General features: G+C 47.7%; 1 protein-coding gene across 1 annotated transcript in view; it reads right to left on the bottom strand.

The window, feature by feature from the left end:
• LOC139334067 (regulating synaptic membrane exocytosis protein 2-like) overlaps nt 1-18,643 on the bottom strand; it is a 29,338-nt gene extending 10,695 nt beyond the window's left edge. The window contains exons 1-2 of the mRNA XM_070966809.1: nt 18,448-18,643; nt 17,721-17,918 (exon numbers count right to left, since the gene is read on the bottom strand). Of these exons, the coding sequence (XP_070822910.1) occupies nt 17,721-17,902 (182 nt within the window). The 5' untranslated portion in view covers nt 17,903-17,918; nt 18,448-18,643. The remainder of the gene's footprint in view (nt 1-17,720; nt 17,919-18,447) is intronic.
• Nucleotides 18,644-19,016: the final 373 nt, after the last annotated feature.

Raw genomic sequence — 19,016 nt, 5'->3', positions numbered from 1 at the left:
ATTCCAACTCAGGAAGCAGTGGAAACAGTGAGGCGGCAGTTGTTACAAGACAACACTTTGCAGAACAGAACTACCCTTAACCCAGAGCAAATATGCAATTTACTGGAACTCTGCTTAAAAACCACCTATTTTCAATTTAGGGGGAGGTTTTACAGGCAAAAACATGGGTGTGCGATGGGTTCACCAGTATCCCCCATTGTGGCTAATCTGTACATGGAGAAAATGGAAAGAACGGCCCTGAACTCTTTCAAAGGAACAACACCAAGTCATTGGTACAGATATGTGGATGACAAATGGGTAAAAATCCAAAGCCAAGAAGTGCAAGCCTTCACCGAGCACATTAACTCAGTGGACAAGAACATCAAATTCACTCGAGAGGATGTCAAGGACATGAGTTTGCCTTTTTTGGACTGTGATGTCCACATTGGAGAGAACAGGAGCCTCCATATTGGGGTTTACAGAAAACCTACTCACACAGACCAGTACCTCCTTTTTGACTCACATCACCCACTGGAACACAAACTAGGTGTTATCAGAACTCTCCAGCACAGAGCTGATAATGTTCCAACCAGCCAACAGGCCAGAGACAAGGAACACAAACACCTGAGGGATGCTCTCAAAACTTTTGGTTATCCCAGCTGGTCTTTTGTGAAAAGTTCAGCCGCTTCCAGAAAGAACAGGGTGACAGAGGAAGAAAAGAGAGACAGACGGCATAACATTGTCATTCCATATGTGTCTGGTGTGTCAGAGAAACTCAGGCGAATCTTTAACAAACACAACATCCCGGTACATTTCAAACCTGGGAACACTCTCAGACAAAGGCTGGTGCACCCCAAAGACCGGACACCTCATACTCAGAAAACAATCTGGTGTATGCAGTCCAGTGTAGTGAGGAATGCACAGACTTATATATTGGGGAAACAAAACAGCCACTGAGCAGACACATGGCACAACACAGAAGAGCTCTTCAGGTTTAGACTCAGCTGTTTACCTGCATCTCAAGGAGGAAGCACACTCCTTTGAGGATAAAAATGTGCATATTGTGGACAGAGAAGACAGATGGTTTGAAAGAGGAGTGAGAGAAGCCATCCACGTCAAGGTTGAAAAACCATCTCTGAACAGAGGGGGAGGCCTGAGACACCACCTATCTCCCACATACAATGCTGTCCTTTCATCTCTTCCAAAGAGATTCAAAAACTTAGCCTCTGAAAATAAACAACAAAGCCATTCACACATGGCTCAAGGAGCCTCCCAATGACAAGAATGGGACACTAACGAGGCAGACGACTCTCGTTGACACCCAAGGGTCGCACCCTACCCCGCCTTAATGGGGGATCGTTTGCCTCACAATAGAGTGATACCATCCTTGGTTTTGGGGGTTGGCCTCACTCAGAGGATAAATACTTGAACCTAACACCATTTCATTGGACTAGAGCTGTCCTATCTAGTCCGGTGCGCATGAACTGATGAAGCCTGCTCGGATGAGAGGCGAAACGTCTTCCAAGACAAACTGACAAAGTCCAGTTGTGATCGATTGAATGCCCTGAAGCTCTTCATTGTCAGTTTGTTATTATACCCATTTTAGCACAATTGCAGCTGAAACAATAAGCAGAAAGCTTTCCATAGCTGCTTGCCACCACATGGACCTATCTGTAAAAAGTCTCATTTGTACAGGAGGTGATGCGTGCACCAGTAACAGCAGTAACCCCACCGTGGTGAAGGAAACTAACAACACTACAGACAAACATCAACAGCAAGCGACCATTGCTGTCCGTCATCTGGACTGTCCTCAACGAGTTACACTGCTGAGCACCAAAGATGTCTACAAAATCCACTTGAAGCTCATGCATTGGCCCTTTAAGGAACGACTTGAAAGACAACACTGATTTTTCCATCCATCCATCCATTTTCTCCTGCTTATCCGGGGCCGGGTCGCGGGGGGAGCAGTCTGACCAGGGACGCCCAGACTTCCCTTTGCCCAGCTCTTCCGGGGGGATCCCGAGGCGTTCCCAGGCCAGCTGAGTGACATAGTCACCCCAGCATGTCCTGGGTCTTCCCCGGGGTCTCCTCCCCGTGGGACATGCCTGGAACACCTCCCTAGGGAGGCGTCCAGGGGGCATCCGATAAAGATGCCCGAGCCACCTCAGCTGACTCCTCTCGATGTGGAGGAGCAGCGACTCTACTCTGAGCTCCTCCCGGGTGACAGAGCTCCTCACCCTATCTCTAAGGGAGTGCCCCACCACCCTACGGAGGAAACTCATTTCGGCCGCTTGTATCTGGGACCTTGTTCTTTCGGTCATGACCCAAAGTTCATGACCATAGGTGAGGGTAGGAACATAGATTGACCGGTAAATCAAGAGCTTCGCCTTTCGGCTCAGCTCCTTCTTCATCACGACAGACCGGTACAGCGACCGCATTACTGCAGCCACTGCACTGATCCGCCTGTCAATCTCACGCTCCATCCTTCCCTCACTCGTGAACAGGATCCCAAGATACTTAAACTCCTCCACTTGAGGCAGGAACTCTCCCCCAACCTGAAGGGAGCAAGCCACCTTTTTCCGGTCGAGAACCATGGCCTCGGACTTGGAGGTGCTGACTCTCATCCCAGCTGCTTCACACTCGGCTGCGAACCGCCCCAGTGCATGCTGAAGGTCCTGGCTCGAGGGAGCCAACAAGACAACATCACCTAAAAATTCTGTCCATAAAAATGATGAACAGAACCGGTGACAAAGAGCAGCCCTGCCGGAGTCCAACATGCACCGGGAACAGGTCCGACTTACTGCCAAGCTCCTGCTCCGGTTGTACAGGGACTGTACAGCCCTCAAGAGAGAGCCTCCAACCCCATACTCCCGAAGCACCTTCCACAGAATGACGCAAGGGACACGGTCGAATGCCTTCTCCAAGTCCACAAAACACATGTGGACTGTTTGGGCAAACTCCCATGAACCCTCAAGCAGCCTGTGGAGGGTATAGAGCTGGTCCAGTGTTCCACGGCCTGGACCAGCTGATTTTTCTCCCCTGGGAAATGCCAAAATCCATGGCTCTCTGGCTGAGGATTTTGTTGAACTTAGACAGGAGTGAGATCCTTAGTAGAGCTGGATTGATGCAGCTCCTTCTGTACAGACAGCAGGATAATTTCACAGCAGGCTGTCACAAGGACCTGAAAACTTTAGTAAGATCCCAGAGAGTTAATTAATCTGAGGAGGAGAGGAGAGGAGAGGAGAGGAGAGGAGAGGAGAGGAGAGGAGAGGAGAGGAGAGGAGGACCTTTAAAACACAGCCTACCTCCCTCTAAACTGTGCACTCTCCATATCTCTTTCACCATAAACTATTGCTTTGCAGCAGTTGTGTTCAGACAAATGCACTGATGTGACAGCTATACAACAATCCCTGAATCATCACATTCCCCCACACCCGGAACAATGCTGGCAACATGTCACGCCCACCACAGCAGGTCCAGCAACAGCTAATGTGCATCTAACAACTTGTGATGGGCAGCAGAAACAGACGCCCGCCCACTCCATTGAACGAGATGCCAAGTAAAGGCCTGGCACGGAGGACGCAGTCGCTCATTGATATTGTAGTCAAAACATTTGGGCACTGACTGTAAAATCAACTGACAAATTACAGAAGAAACATTTGGAAACATTTTATCAGCCGAGCCTGCAGGTCCCCTCGGATCTACAGTGTGTTTTAGCATCTCTCGGCTCATTGTTTTGGTCTTACTCACTTATTGGCTCCACTGACTAATTCTTAGGAAATGATAGTTTATTTATCTTTATGATAGATATCTAGTTAAATGCATCTACGGGTTCGGGTCTGAAGTGTTGTGTGTTTGTGAATGTCAGCAAATCCCATGAAAACACTGAAACCAACAATCTGTTAGTCTGTCTATTTTCAATGAAGGAAACATAGTGCAACAATGTAGGTCACTGATGTGGTTTTAAGACCCTTTGGACAACATAGATCTCTATGAAACAAGAAAATAAGGCTCATTATTGAAACTATCACCAGAAAAAGATATTTAGGTGCCAGGTAGCAGCTACGGGACACAACAATTTTCTTATGCAATCTGCTGTATCGGCATCAAATCTATGTAAAAAATAACAGGAAAAAGAATTTCCACCAATTTGTTGGCTGCAGATCAACAGTTACTATCTTCTTCTGTCCATTTTAGGCACTAACAGCAGCCCCACACACTGTAGTCTCTGTCACACTGTACTGAGCTTCCACACATGCCACCCAAGGCATAATTACTTTGCAATTACACCACCTCCCCTGCCCAAAGTGTGCCGGGTAAGCCCAGCCAGTCACTCTGAGGTCTCTCTCTGTCTTTCTAATCCTGTCTTTGAACAAACTGCTGCTCAGGACCTTTCTTTCTCAAACGTCAGCCGGATGTTGTTGGAACAGCTAAGAACAGTAGGGATGTGGTGAGATCTACGGCGGCGGCGCACTCCTCTGGGAAAAGTGTGACTTCTCACATATTATAATGAGCAGAGGAAAAATCAAGCCTCAACATGGCTTCCAACTCATCAGCTAAACTTCAGTTTAAACGTTAATGTGGGCTTCTACAGAGCCCTGTTACACTGTGACGAAGGTGTCTGCGCTGCATGTCTACATCCATAGGCATCTGTGTATTGATTTGCTGTGGATTCTTTGCAGAGCTTCTTTGCAGAGCTTCCTTGCAGAGCGTACGTCAGACTGACTTGACAGCACTTCCCAGCAGAGATGCTACATTGAAATGCTACACGTGCCTCCGGAAATGATTTTAGTGTAGCACATTGGCATCCCACAATGCTTGGCAGTTTGAACAGATCAAGAGATGCAGAACCGTCTTGGCAACAACACTTAAGTAGAAAATCTGTAATAGAGGATCTCATGGCTAAGCAGTGACCCTGCAGGCCCTCTGAGTCCACTACAGACTGAGTGATAATTGGATCATAAGGGAGTAATCTGGCTCAGTGAGTAAATACCAACTACATACATCATTAACACCATCCCAGCTGGTCAGTACTGCCAGGAGATGAGGTTAATGTCTGTCAGAACTCATTCAGAGGCAAGTGACCTACAGGGGAATGTCTCACTGGAGACTGTGGCGCTGCTAAATTCTGTTTTTGCCTTGGTTGTAACAGGACGATACAAATTGCATGTTGGTACAGTATGGTATGATGTTCATGCACATGCTGTGATGATGTATTTCGTGAGGAAGACTCATAAAAACAGGCCACACCATAGTCACATTTCTGGGTGGTCTTAGTTTTAAATAGAAAAATAAAAGTTTCCTGACAGAAAATGTTACGTATGACAATAGTACAATGAAGAACTACACATGCAATGCAGGTCATTTTAAATGACACAATGGTTAATCGTTGCTAACGGGACCCAGCATTCAGCAGCAAGTCACGTGTATAAATGCCTAAATGGTCCAGCAACAGAGTATTTGCAGGTGTTGAGGCACACCAGAGACCAGCAGAGGTATAATATTATGTATACAACTTTCAACACAGGTGTAAAAAACGGTTATTAATATACGTTATGTGCAGGTTATTCATGGCAGAGAAAACTCCACTAAAATGTAGTGTATACAGCATGTAATGAAGCCAATATTTATTATATACTTGTAAAGAAACGTCCAAAATGTGGGAGCAACACTGAATAAGCAGATGTTGGATAGTTAAGAGGAAGAAAAATGTAATTACTGTAAAATCGAGCAGAAACTCCAACCACATTATACAAATGTGTTACTGTACTCCACCCAACCAGATAAGGAAAATCAACATGCACTGTGTTTGACTGTGTCAGCATTATTCCTGCAGAATATAGAAAACAGAAATCTCCCACTGTACCACCTCTACTGTACATTCCCTGCAAATCTTGGAGTGCACTAAAAATAGCAGCTCATTTAAAGACAGACGATTAGGTCTTGAGACACCTGTTCATTCTACCTCTCCAGTAAATGCCAGAAGAAGTGCTACTTAACACTTTCTCTCCACCTCAGAGAGGATTAGGGGCAGGGGATAGAGCGCTGATAACTTCCTCTGGCACGGGGCGCTGGCACAGCGCAATAGGCAGGGCAGGGGGGACGGCGAGAGGGCAAGCGCCTCGGTGTGGAGGGGTTGGCCAGCTACCACAGCTGGGCCTTAGAAAGCACAGATAGGATTGAATCCGCGGGGCGCACTCATCAGAATAGGCAATCTAACAGCGCACAAGCCAGACCTCCTGACCAAGGACTAATATTCAGATTGTCAAACAAGAGTTGGCAACAGCAGATTTTCTGAGCAACGGGGAAGTGGCTAATCTGCTGCCAAATATAACTAAAATCCATCTGTTTCCTTAGATTACCTGCCAGGATTCAATTGAGCTGCTCTATATCTCCCCTCCTGAGAGATTTCCAAGTGGCAAAGAGTCAGCTAATCACCCAGCAGCCCACACATTCACAAGTGTATTTCCATGCAAGGCTTGCAGGAAACATATGCACAATATTCATTCTAATACAGACAGTTTCTTGCACAGTGTCAACTATATGAGCAACATTTAGTCAGAGGCATTGTGTTATTGCACATATGTGCTTGTTTGCTTTGGTAATGGTGTGTGTACGGACATGTCTCTCTCTGGATGTGAATGCTTGGTTACTTCTCCTGTCAGCCCATTTTATTCACCCTGACACAGATACATTTTATTCTGGCTGTGCTCAGCACTTTCTTGGCAGCTGACATTGTCGCATGCTAACGTCACAGCTCCTCCCATACACGGCTCAACAGCTCCACTGGGAATAATGCAGAAACTCAGCCCCAACACCACAACGGCTAGGTCACCGCCCTCTGAGTTAGCCCAATCTCCAGCTCCAACGGCCAGACAGAGATGGCTGAATGCAGCTCCATGTCCTCCTCTAACCCTTTACCACACACACGGTGAAGCATCAAACCTCGAGCACCAATTCTGTCCACTCTCACTATTGCCTTATTATTTCCAGTCGCATAGTCAGCAAAAGCCTAGCCTCTCCTCCTGGTCTCTTTGGCGAGGGAATATCTTGTAACTGGAGCATCTCAGGTTTCATCTTTAAAAAAAAAAAGTGCATCAGCTAAAAAAAATTCAACTGTAGTAGAATTAGTGATGATCACACTTTCAGCTCTCTGCTGCTCAACTCAACTTCCATTAGTGTCATCCTCAAACACGTAAAAAAAACCTTCTGTGATGTTGTTGTTCTGGCTGGCAGCAGTAGGTGGGCTGTACTGAAACTGCAGTCAGCTGTCTGTGTCTCACTCTGGGCTATAATAATAGCCTGGCCATGGCTAACAATAGAGAGGTAATAGATACCCTGCTCTACTCCTTCCTGTCCCAATTCAAAGCTACAGCACGTCACTATGAGCTTGCTTAACCAAACTACATACAGTGTACACAGGCAGACAAGCACAAGAGCAATCTGATACCGCCTCGCTGCAAACAGGTTACACCCATCACTTCGCTAAAATACTGCTGCTATAATGCTTCACGGCTTGGAAATGAGGCACCTGCTACCTCATCAAGTCATACACAGCACGGACCACATAAGACACACCATAGGGGCTTTAAAGGTCGGCACATTCAGCCAAATAAACAGATGTGACCACAGTGCTGTACGGCTGAAATTAACTTGAACTTGTTGTCTCTCAACATCTGTCCGATGGCAGAAAGATCTGGTTGACGTTGGCTGCTGTAAAATCCCAAATCAAAGGATTCCCCTGCATTAGTCGCCTCTCCACGCAGATTTAAAGCCAACCAGCCAACAAACCATCCAAGCAGCCGCCCACTCGAGGATAAGGCGACCAGCTTTTACTCGCCGTCTACAGCAAACACAGCCAACCCAGCAACCCCCCCTTCCTCTCCTCCCTCTGCTCCTCCTCCTCCTCCTCATGGCCTGATGCCTGGTGACTTTAAATGCCTGCATTTCCTGCCTTGAGACACTACTTCAAATGACTGTATTTATGTTTCACAAAGGAGGATTTCTACAGTGGTGTGCAGTAATGCCCCACCCCCCACCCCCCTCCTCGTTCCACTAGTACACATCCAGGCCATCTCAGCATCACCATGGCGATGGCAGCAGTATCTCAGTGGGACAAGTGATATTAAGGGATTAGCAGGAGATCCTCCATCAGACTTCGGTCGAGGGGCACGATCCTGGGATCACACCATCGGCTCTCTGTGTCTCTGTCCTGATCAGTGTCAGATGATGGTGATGAAAAAAACAGGCCTCTTATTCCTCACTCTTATTTTCATGGTGGATACTGCAGAGCACGCAAGACTACACAAACCAAGCAACCGTGAATACACTAAAGCGTGCTCACATACAGATAGTGAATCTGTGGAATAATGCATTTAAAGCTCCCACTTTCAGCCCTAGGCAGTGTGAGCAGTGGTCTATATGCTGTACAGTATGTCCTTGTGTAGGTTACATGGTAGCGCCTGTGTGTGGTGCTCAAACAGTGGGCTTATATAAGGACCACGGCTGCATTAGTGACGTTATAATAACGGTTGCTCTTTATCCTCCCCTATTTATGTCAGTCGGCTGCTTTTGTAATCTACCTACAGCAGCATCTACGGTACATGTAAAGCGCTGTAATGCTGCTAAATATCAAACCCCTTATTCCTGCCAGACCTTTAACAACAGTAACCAAATCAAAGCGATAGAAGGAGAATTACGACGGCACGAGGGAGCAATAAAAGTTGGAAAATAAATTATGTGCAGGGCAAACAGGAAATAAATTCTAAAAGAATAAAGCAAGCCATTTCAGAGCAATATCAGTGATATATCATGTGATCAGTTATTGTGTTTTCTCCTTAAAAAAACCCTGTTATGATGTGAGCAGGGATTGCATAAGCAACGTAAAGTTTTCCAACAGAATCACTGAACCAATCATTACATAATAAATTCTACTGTCTGGTTGTGAGGCCTCCACGGAGCGGCTGTGTGCGAGTGTGTGGGTGTTTCATTGAGAGTGTAGTATATTTGTGTGCGTGCGTCGGACGAATACAGGGAGGCTGTGTTTGTTTATAGAAAGCGCTGGATGGTTTGAGTTTTGGGCCACACAAAGGCGTATTAGAAGGGCCGGCCAGGCAGCTTGCACGTGTTTGAGTCACCGGCTTGCACCTGCTCCGACCAGCTGAGTCTTGAATGAGCAGAACACGATCAGACACACAAACAAACACACACAGGGAAGGAGAGATTAGAGCGCCCTGTGTAAACTACCGCTAGTAAATATACCAGGTCACACACAGAGCTAAGCATCTGGGGCTGAGGACAATTAACATTTGGGTTCACAGCAGCTCTTACACCCATGAAAAAGTAAGCAAACTCATTTCAGGCCTGTATCAGTACACCCTTCTGTTGAGTTTCTCTCACTACAGGCACAAAATCTAGGACAAAAATCCTTACAAGGGTTGTGTTGTGTTTCTTTTTAAGAGTCTGCAACATGAAAAATAGCTTATTTTGGGTTTTAGTTTACCAAAAATAGGACTTATTAAGGTGGCCCATATGAAATGTGTGAGCTTGCATTCTGGGGTGAGTCTAACTTTACCTGAGTTGTCCAGGTCTAAAAAAAACTTCAAGAACTCCTTTCTCAGGAGCAGCAACATTCACCTGCTGGTATCAAAGGCATGCATGAGGGACGTTAGTTTAGCTGTTAGGACAGTGTTAGCTGTTAGCTTGCTGCTAGGAGTGGGCCTTTCTTTAAGCTTAAATGTTCAGCTGCTTGACCGCTTGGACAAAGACACTGGTTTTATGAAACAGTTTAGACATTGAGGAGGGGGAAGTGGACATCGTTGCTTTGCCTGCAACCACTGTGACCTGAAACCCAGACAAGGGGCAGGAAATGGATGGAGGGATGGATTAATAGTCAATAAAATTAAAAGAATAGAATTATGCTTTTTGGCTTTATTGCTGAGAGATGCTGTAGTTAAGAATCAGATGCCACTCTGTCTGCTGCATAAATGCAACACATACATCACCAGTCCTGTCTGTGGTTAAAATCATAAGTTGTCACTTTATATTTCTGGTTGTGTGCAGAATAAACAAACAAGATCTAACATATTGAACATATATACCAACGACTAATCAATCCCATTTCTCCAAATGTAACATTATTCCTCTCATTTTCAACGGCAGGACTGTTCATTCCCCTGATGCAGGACTTTCTTTGTTGCCTCAACAGCTACCACGCTCGCACTTGGCTCTGTTTGAATGCTACCAGCCTGCTTCCTTGTGACAAATCATAACAAATTATTCATAATTTATTATTATTCTTCATTTCAACAAGCAACAACATTTCTGCAAAGTTTTTGTGAGATAAATTTTCTCTTGTTTTCATTACTAGCTGCTATAACATCGCTTGATGAATACACTAATAAGTGAGCATGCAAACAGCCACTTTACAAAAAGCGTGTTAATGTGCATCAGAAAAGTGGGATGAGGTATTGAAATATCGAACTATATCGAACTACTAAGTCATCTTTATGTCAGAATGTATTAAATGGTTCTGTTGTTGTTAAAGTAATATAATATCAAAACTAATTCACTTCTTCAGCAAAGCACAAAGTTAACAATAGATAGAATAGATCAGCTGTTCTATCATTAACTCTGTTGATTAACTCAACGCATTCCCTCTTCATGAGGATGCCCTCTGTCTTATTGGTGGTTGGAGCTTGTCCTGTAAGCTTGCCTGCTTTGCTGCCTGGCTTTCCTGGATGCCTAAATGGCCGCAGGCCTTGCTGCCTGTTTTGATGTCTGGCTGCTTGCCGGCTTCTGCAGAAAGCTGAATGCCTCCACTATTAATAGTCCAACTAACAGCATGAGGGTTCTCTCGCTTTGAGTGCAATCAGCTTGAGATGACCTGGTGCCACGTTCCACCTTTAGTAACGGGCCATTCAGCAGCCTCATAACTGTCTCTCCCTTTCTCTGTCCACATGTCTCTGTCCCTCTCTCCTGCTTTCACTCTCTTGCTTACAGTACATGTACACAGACTTAAACAGTACATATGCAGTTTGCATGCTGTACGGCAGACCCTCTGTCACAGGTTTGTGACTGTTGGAGACCTCTGCTGCACAGAGTGGAGAGATGTCTTTTTCCTGTGACCTTTCAGGGTTCAACAATCATAAAACAAACCCTGAGGGAATGTCACAGGAGAGAGAAAAGACACCACACCTCACGATAATATCTCCACTGACACAGCACCTGTCCCACAGCCTTCCCTTTACACAAATCAGCAGCAAACATGCTTCCTGTTTGGCCTCCTCTATTAGTGAGCGTGGTGTAAAGCCCATTAGTGTGCTGTGCCTGATTTGTCTCAACTGTATCGTCGCACAAAAAAAGCCCCTTATGAAAGAAATCAAATCAAGGAAGCGTACGTCGCCCGGATTGGCGTCTCCGGGGCCCCGCCCTGGAGCCAGGCCTGGGGTTGGGGCCCGCAGGCGAGCGCCTGGTGGCCGGGTCTTTGCCCACGGGACCCGGCCGGGCACAGCCCGAAGGAGCGACGTGGACCCGCCTTCCCGTAGGCCCACCACTTGCAGGAAGGATCAGAAGGGGCCGGTGCTATGTGATATGGGTAGCAGTCGTGGGCGGGGGCCCCGACAACCCAAACCCTGGACAACGACTCTGGCTATGGGGACATGGCATGTCACCTCACTGTGGGGGAAAGAGCCTGAGCTAGTGTGGGAGGTTGAGCGGTACCGGCTAGAGATAGTCGGGCTCACCTCCACACACAGTCTGGGTTCTGGAACCCAACTCCTTGAGAGAGGCTGGACTCTCTTCTACTCTGGAGTTGCCCACGGTGAGAGGCGGCGAGCTGGTGTGGGCTTGCTTATAGCCCCCCAGCTCAGCCGCCATGTGTTGGAGTTCTCCCCGCTGAGCGAGAGGGTCGCTTCCTTGTGCCTTCGGGTTGGGGATAGGTCTCTCACTGTTGTTTCGGCCTATGGGCCGAACAGTAGTGTAGAGTACCCGGCCTTCTTGGAGTCTCTGGGAGGGGTACTGGAAAGTGCTCCAACCGGGGACTCCATTGTTCTGCTGGGGAACTTCAATGCTCACGTGGGCAGCGACAGTGACACCTGGAGGGGTGAGATTGGGAGGAACAGCCTCCCCGATCTGAACCCGAGTGGTGTTCTGTTATTGGATTTCTGTGCTAGTCACAGTTTGTCCATAACAAACACCATGTTCAAGCATAAGGGTGTCCATCAGTGCACGTGGCACCAGGACACCCTAGGCCGGAGGTCAATGATCGACTTTGTAGTCGTATCATCTGACCTTCGGCGGTATGTCTTGAACACTCGGGTAAAGAGAGGGGCTGAGCTGTCAACTGATCACCACCTGGTGGCGAGTTGGATTCGCTGGCAGGGGAAGAAGCGGGACAGACTTGGCAGACCCAAAAAAGTTTTCAACTCCCACCTCCGGGAGAGCTTCAACCAGATCCCGAGGGAGGTTGGAGACATTGAGTCCAAATGGACCATGTTCTCCACTTCCATTGTTGATGCAGCCGTCCGTACCTGTGGCCATAAAGTCAGCAGTGCCTGTCGTGGCGGCAACCCCCGAACCCGGTGGTGGACATTGGAAGTAAGGGATGCCGTCAAGCTGAAGAAGGAGTCCTATCAGGCCTGGTTGGCTCATAGGACTCCTGAGGCAGCTGATGGGTACCGGCAGGCCAAGCGTGCGGCAGCTCGGGCGGTTGTAGAAGCAAAAACTCAGGTCTGGGAGGAGTTCGGGGAGGCCATGGAGGAGGACTACCGGTTGGCCTCGAGGAAATTCTGGCAAACCGTTCGGCACCTCAGGAGGGGGAAGCAGCTTTCTGTCAACACTGTTTACAGTGGAGGTGGGGAGCTGTTGACCTCGACTGGGGATATTGTCGGGCGGTGGAAGGAATACTTCGAGGATCTCCTAAATCCCTCTGTCATGTCTTCCGTAGAGGAAGCAGAGACTGGGGACTTGGAGGTTGATTCATTCATCACCGGGGCTGAAGTCACTGAGGCAGTTTGTAAGCTCCTTGGTGGCAAAGCGCCGGGGGTGGATGAGATCCGCCCTGAGTACCTCAAGTCTCTGGATGTTGTAGGACTGTCTTGGTTGACACGCCTCTGCAGCATCGCATGGCAGACGGGGACAGTGCCTCTGGACTGGCAGACTGGGGTGGTGGTCCCTCTTTTTAAAAAGGGGGACCGGAGGGTGTGTTCCAACTATCAGGGGATCATACTCCTCAGCCTCCCTGGGAAAGTCTATTCCAGGGTACTGGAGAGGAGAATCCGGCCGATAGTTGAACCTCGGATTCGGGAGGAACAATGTGGTTTTTGTCCTGGCCGTGGAACACTGGACCAGCTCTGTACCCTCCACAGGGTGCTTGAGGGTTCATGGGAGTTTGCCCAACTAGGCCACATGTGCTTCGTGGACTTGGAGAAGGCATTCGTCTGTGTCCCTCGTGTCATTCTGTGGGAGGTGCTCCAGGAGTATGAGGTTGGAGGCCCTCTGTTGAGGGCTGTACAGTCCCTGTACAACCGGAGCAGGAGCTTGGTCCGCATTGCCGGCAGTAAGTCAGACCTGTTCCCGGTGCATGTTGGACTCCGGCAGGGCTGCTCTTTGTCACCGGTTCTGTTCATCATTTTTATGGACAGAATTTCTAGGCGCAGCCAGGGGCCGGAGGAGGTTCGGTTTGGGGGCCGCCAGATTTCGTCTCTGCTTTTCGCGGATGATGTTGTCTTGTGGGTACCTCGAGCCAGGACCTTCAGCATGCGCTGGGGCGGTTCGCAGCCGAGTGTGAAGCAGCTGGGATGAGAGTCAGCACCTCCAAGTGAGAACGTGAGATTGACAGGCGGATCGGTGCAGCGGCTGCAGTAATGCGGTCGCTGTACCGGTCTGTCGTGGTGAAGAAGGAGCTGAGCCGAAAGGCGAAGCTCTCGATTTACCGGTCAATCTATGTTCCTACCCTCACCTATGGTCATGAACTTTGGGTCATGACCGAAAGAACGAGGTCCCGGATACCGGTCTCTCCTCTCATTTTCTCTCTGTTCTCTTATCCTTTCCTGTCCTCTCATCCCTTCTCATTTCCTCTCCTCTCTCCCACGCTAACCTGTCCTCTTGTCCTGCCCTCTCGTCTCCTCTTATGTTCCATCTCAACTTATCCTGATTAGTCCTCTCCTCCCCAACACTAATCCCACAAAACAACCAAAACCAACAATGAACTGATCCTACTAACAAGTTTTGCCTGGGTAGCCAAAGCGTGATTGAACCTCCTCTGTGACGCAAGAGCTGCATGGTAGTCCAGAAACTATTAAAAACACATCAGTGAGCCACATTGATGTCCCTGATGACACTTTCCTTTATTAACCTGAACATAAGCACTGTAGTTTATTTTGAGTCAATCACACATGCACCGCACTGCTGCCATAAATATTCTCTTGTGCACCAACCCTCTGATAAAAATAGTCCCCTACAAATGCATATTTACTCCTGTTTGAGTGGAATTTGCTAAAATTATGACTCCCAGCTGAAATAACCCAGCCTTTTTAAATATGAATAAATCAATAGTTTTGTGTGGACAATTGGTCAAATGCCATGCGTAATGCGAAAGGGGCTGTGTGTAAAAACCTGCAGACAACTATCACACCACACCACATCGCCACCCAGCTTTATGTAGCATTTAAGCATTTTCAACTCGTAGTATTTGTTGTTTTAGGCCCACAATCTTACCGTTTACAGTCTCATAGCTCTCATTAACCTTGTGTGTCTTTGTTTCCCACATAAAATCTCTGATAAACTCACCGTACACTACCTACCCAGCATCAAATGGCACAGTGTATTTGTCAGTGGTTGGTGTAGACAAATACAGAGCTGGACAGACAGTGGATATTAAACTCACATTCACTATGTGGCCCAAAATACAGTTCTGCTGAATGCGTATGGTGCATTCAGTGTTAATGACAAATCAATACATTTCTGCAAAGCATACATATGAGTCTGGGTCTGAGTGCCGCAGAGCAGGGAGGTCTGAAAAGTAGCGAGTGACAGACTAACACAGGGCCAGTTTTGGTCGATTGATGGGAAGAAAAATATACAAGAAAAACAACACCAGCCTTATCCTACAAAGAAAATAATACCACTGTGGTTCAGCCAAGGCAAATCTGTAGCATCATTAGCCCATAACCATCATTACTGTACTGCTCAGAGATTCACTGATGCATGGAAAGCAAAGACAGCTGATAGCGCCTGTGCATTCAGTTTAATGGAACACATGCACCTGGAGCCATGCTTAGTTGTACGTGTCTTTGTATGTAGAAATATTAAGATTATGAACTAATTATACTTCTATGGCTGCAGCTTTGATGAGCTTTCTAGGACAGAATTCTAAGAATGAGCTTTAGATGTGTAGAGCGCCGCCTTATGGACTTTAAGAAATGGATTGTCATTGGCGCAGCACACTCTCTACATGCAGACACGCACATATACGGGCCTGCTAAGAACGAGCAGTCTAAGAGAGGGTAGCTAATTACATGCGAGTCAGCAGCACTGGATTTCCATCCACGCTCTCTGTAGCACCTCCAGTGAGATGACAGCAAGTTGGCAAGCCCTGCAGCTGGAGGCTTCTCTCTCTCCCTCCCTCTCTTCTCCATACCTCCATCCTCCCAGGATTCCCTCTGTTAGATTACACACTTCGATGTTCAAACTGCCACTTTCCCAAAAAGCCATCCAAGCCACTGTGGGATTGGACCGTGACCGCGACAGCACAGATGCACGGGCTATAGGGTTAGATGTTGCAGTGTGGGTGTTTGTTTCCGACACTGCTGAAAATGCTAGGAACCATCCAATGACAAGTTAATCCACTGCAGTTGTACCTATGCCAGGGCTGAGCATATTAATGCTCCTTTAGGATATGTTATGCTTGTGTGATTCATAGGCAAAGAAAGTGGGGATTTACTCTTTTGATGACTCATGATGAGTCACCTTGCACATATAGACTGAACACAGGAGAACTAACCACAGTCTTGCCGTGAGATATATTGAAATAAAACTTTACTATCGGGGCAAAAAAGGGGTCAAGAGGTCCTTCCTGCACACCAGAATCTCTCAAACACAACAAAATGGTGGCAGCCAGCCCTTAATATTAACTCCATGTCTTTTGTCAGTGGCTAAGCATCTGCATTACAGCCCTGCTGGTGAGATAAAAACCCAGGTAACCAAGACATGCAGGAGACATGCCATGCTGGAAACATAATTCTTATGCAAATTAGCATGCAAGCAATCGATACAAAGGCCTCTTTGACTGCCCGATGTCTTGTATGCTTTCAGCTTGTGTGGCCTGAAATCAGAGTTATCTAACATTATGGTCGGTCAGTCAGTCAGTCAGTCAGTCAGTCAGTCAGTCAGTCAGTCAGTCAGTCAGTCAGTCAGTCAGTCAGTCATGTCCCTGGCAAAGAACAGCCTCTTCTGCCCATGCTCAGTCATGATAAGGCTTTGACATCACTGTCAGACGAAGAGTGACTAAAAATGACAATCCCCTTTACCTCAGAGAAAGAAATAGGAAAAACACTCAGCTATTGGGGAGGAGGGGAGGACAGTGAAAGCAGAGGGAAGGCAGAAAAGGCCTGGATGATTCACACAGCACACACCGCAGCGGCTGAGGTAGCCATGTCTTAGAGTACATGAGTCATGTTTGTCATGCAGCAGCACTAGGTAGGGATTGCACAACTTTCACTCCATTAGGAATGCTGCCTTGGCCCAAATATTTACCTGATGATGGAGGACTTTTACACTAATGTCACTGGCCATGCTGGGAGGCTGCAGCAGCAGTAAAGCCATGCCAGAGATCTCCAGCAGAAACTTGGATAGACTTACTCATCACTACGTGGTTTTTATGCTGCATTCAAATCAAACAGTCAGGTCGCTCGTCACCTGCCTTGTGAGCATGCAAGCATCTGCATCCTTTTCATTGAAGAAGAACACTACAAGAAAATCAACAGGATGGAAACATTTAAGGCCACAGCCCCGAAATCCCTCTCCTCTCATTAGCACTTCCCTAAGCAGGTCAAACCAATTTTTTTAATTAACACTACATCAAGTGAGTGTGTTTTTACGACCCGGGCCAGCCCACAGAGTGTAATACTCCACCATAAAGCAGAGTTATGGCTCACGCGGTAAAGGTTAAAGCGACGATGGCGGAAACAGTCCGGTCCACCTTAAAAACTAAAAGCCTACAGTGGACAGCGCCGTGGTGCTGAAACAGCTCCGAGCGACATCTGTACACAAGAGGAGCGGGGGGGTCCACCGGGACTTTAACGTTGAAATCACACACACCCCGCGTGCGCCATCACCACAAAGGACACCTTAAATGATCTTTCCAGTGTCATATTGTGTAATCTCGGTGACGTTCGTGGGGAAAGGTTAAGCAATTTGGCGTGATTTTTACGTGAAAATGGCGCCCGCTGCTGCTAACCCGGCCCACTGTAGTACAGCTCGAGCTACAACAAAGTGGGGGGAAAGAGGTTGGAGTGTATGCCGCATTATAAAATGATACTCAGCCATTCAAATAGAGTATCCTCTAAAGGGGGAGTCAAGAGACGAGAGGCAGGCGAGGGGGGGATTCGCTGTCAAGAGGCAACATGATCCACCTGCATCTCACAGAGAGACGCTTACGGAAATTCACATTGTAACAGCAGCCCACAGACACCCGGGGTTATTCACCAGCAACGACAGCAGCCATGCCCGCCTTTTCTTACTTTAACATCGACTGTTCCTGCGCTTCCTCCTTCTTCTGTAGGTCCATGGCACCGAGGATGATCTTCCTCTCCTCCTCGGTGAGGTGGCTGAGGTCCGGCAGCTCCGGCATGGCGCCGGCCGCTGAGGCGGCAGCAGCAGCAGCAGGGCCAGGGCCGCCCCGGGGCCCGCGTGGAGCAGACATCTTTTACACACAGTGGCTAAAAAAAAAAATTAAAAAAAAAAAAAACAAAAAACGAGAAAAATCACCGTCAAACAGCAGCATTCTGCGCGATATTTTTCTTACATTTCATGCTGTCAAAATGCAAAGCGGCGGTGGGATTTGCTGGAGGCACCGTGGCTCAGACACGGCATGACATCTTGGTTGGGGGTATCATGCGCGTAGTACACTGTGCTGCAAGAAACAAGCGTCAAAATATGAATTACAGGCTTCACCCTCTTCTATTAAACGCTCATAATGGGCTTTATCAAACGTGCTGCAGCCCAATGAGCGCTGCCTGCGAGCGGGGAGTTCGCAATATTCAAGCTGTTGCAGGCTGAAACGGCGAATTAACACATGAAAACGTCTGAAACAGAAAACACTCGAGATTAGATACAGATGCCCTGAAAGGCTGCGAGAGTGCACGGGCTGTAAGGCTACAACCTTCAGGTATTCCAAACACACGCCTCCGTCCATCCATCCATCCACAGAGGAAAAGTAGAAAAATACATTTAGAGAACAACTCTTGCCTTTTATTTCGCAGTCATGTTAAATCCTGTCTAACCCATCGCGGCCATCCTTTAGAAAGCTTTTACTGGCATGTTGGAATAAAGCCGCCCGCTCCGTCCTTGTTTGTTTTCGTTTGGAGTCCTTAACCCTCCTCTGACACTCCGGTTAGCTCGCTCTCCTCCAGGTTGGTAATTCTTGGAGATTTCTTAAATGCACAAAAATGGATGCACTGAGAGAGAGAGGGTGGGGGGAGGGGGGAGGGAGGGAGAGAGACAGAGAGAGAGAAAGATAGAGAGAGAGGAGGAGGGAAAAAAATCCAGATAGGAAGAAGAGGCGGAGCGATGGAAACACGTAGAAGAATAAAGCCGAGAGGACGCTGGATGTTCATTGACAGCAGGCACACAGCAGCCGCAAAAACACGGAGTGGAGGGACTGTGAGCAGCTGGAGCAGCGCTGCCACAGGAGCCTGATGCATATTTCATAACCAGATCATGACACAGTGAGAGCAGGGGGAGCTGTGGGGGGAGATACAGAATGTGACTGGTAGCGCAGGTGTGGCTGTGGTTCCAGTCAGCTCACACTGGCTGTG

Source organism: Chaetodon trifascialis, chromosome 7 (assembly GCF_039877785.1).
Source record: "Chaetodon trifascialis isolate fChaTrf1 chromosome 7, fChaTrf1.hap1, whole genome shotgun sequence".
Classification (NCBI taxonomy): domain Eukaryota; kingdom Metazoa; phylum Chordata; class Actinopteri; order Chaetodontiformes; family Chaetodontidae; genus Chaetodon; species Chaetodon trifascialis.
This window is presented reverse-complemented; position numbering and strand designations above follow the sequence as displayed.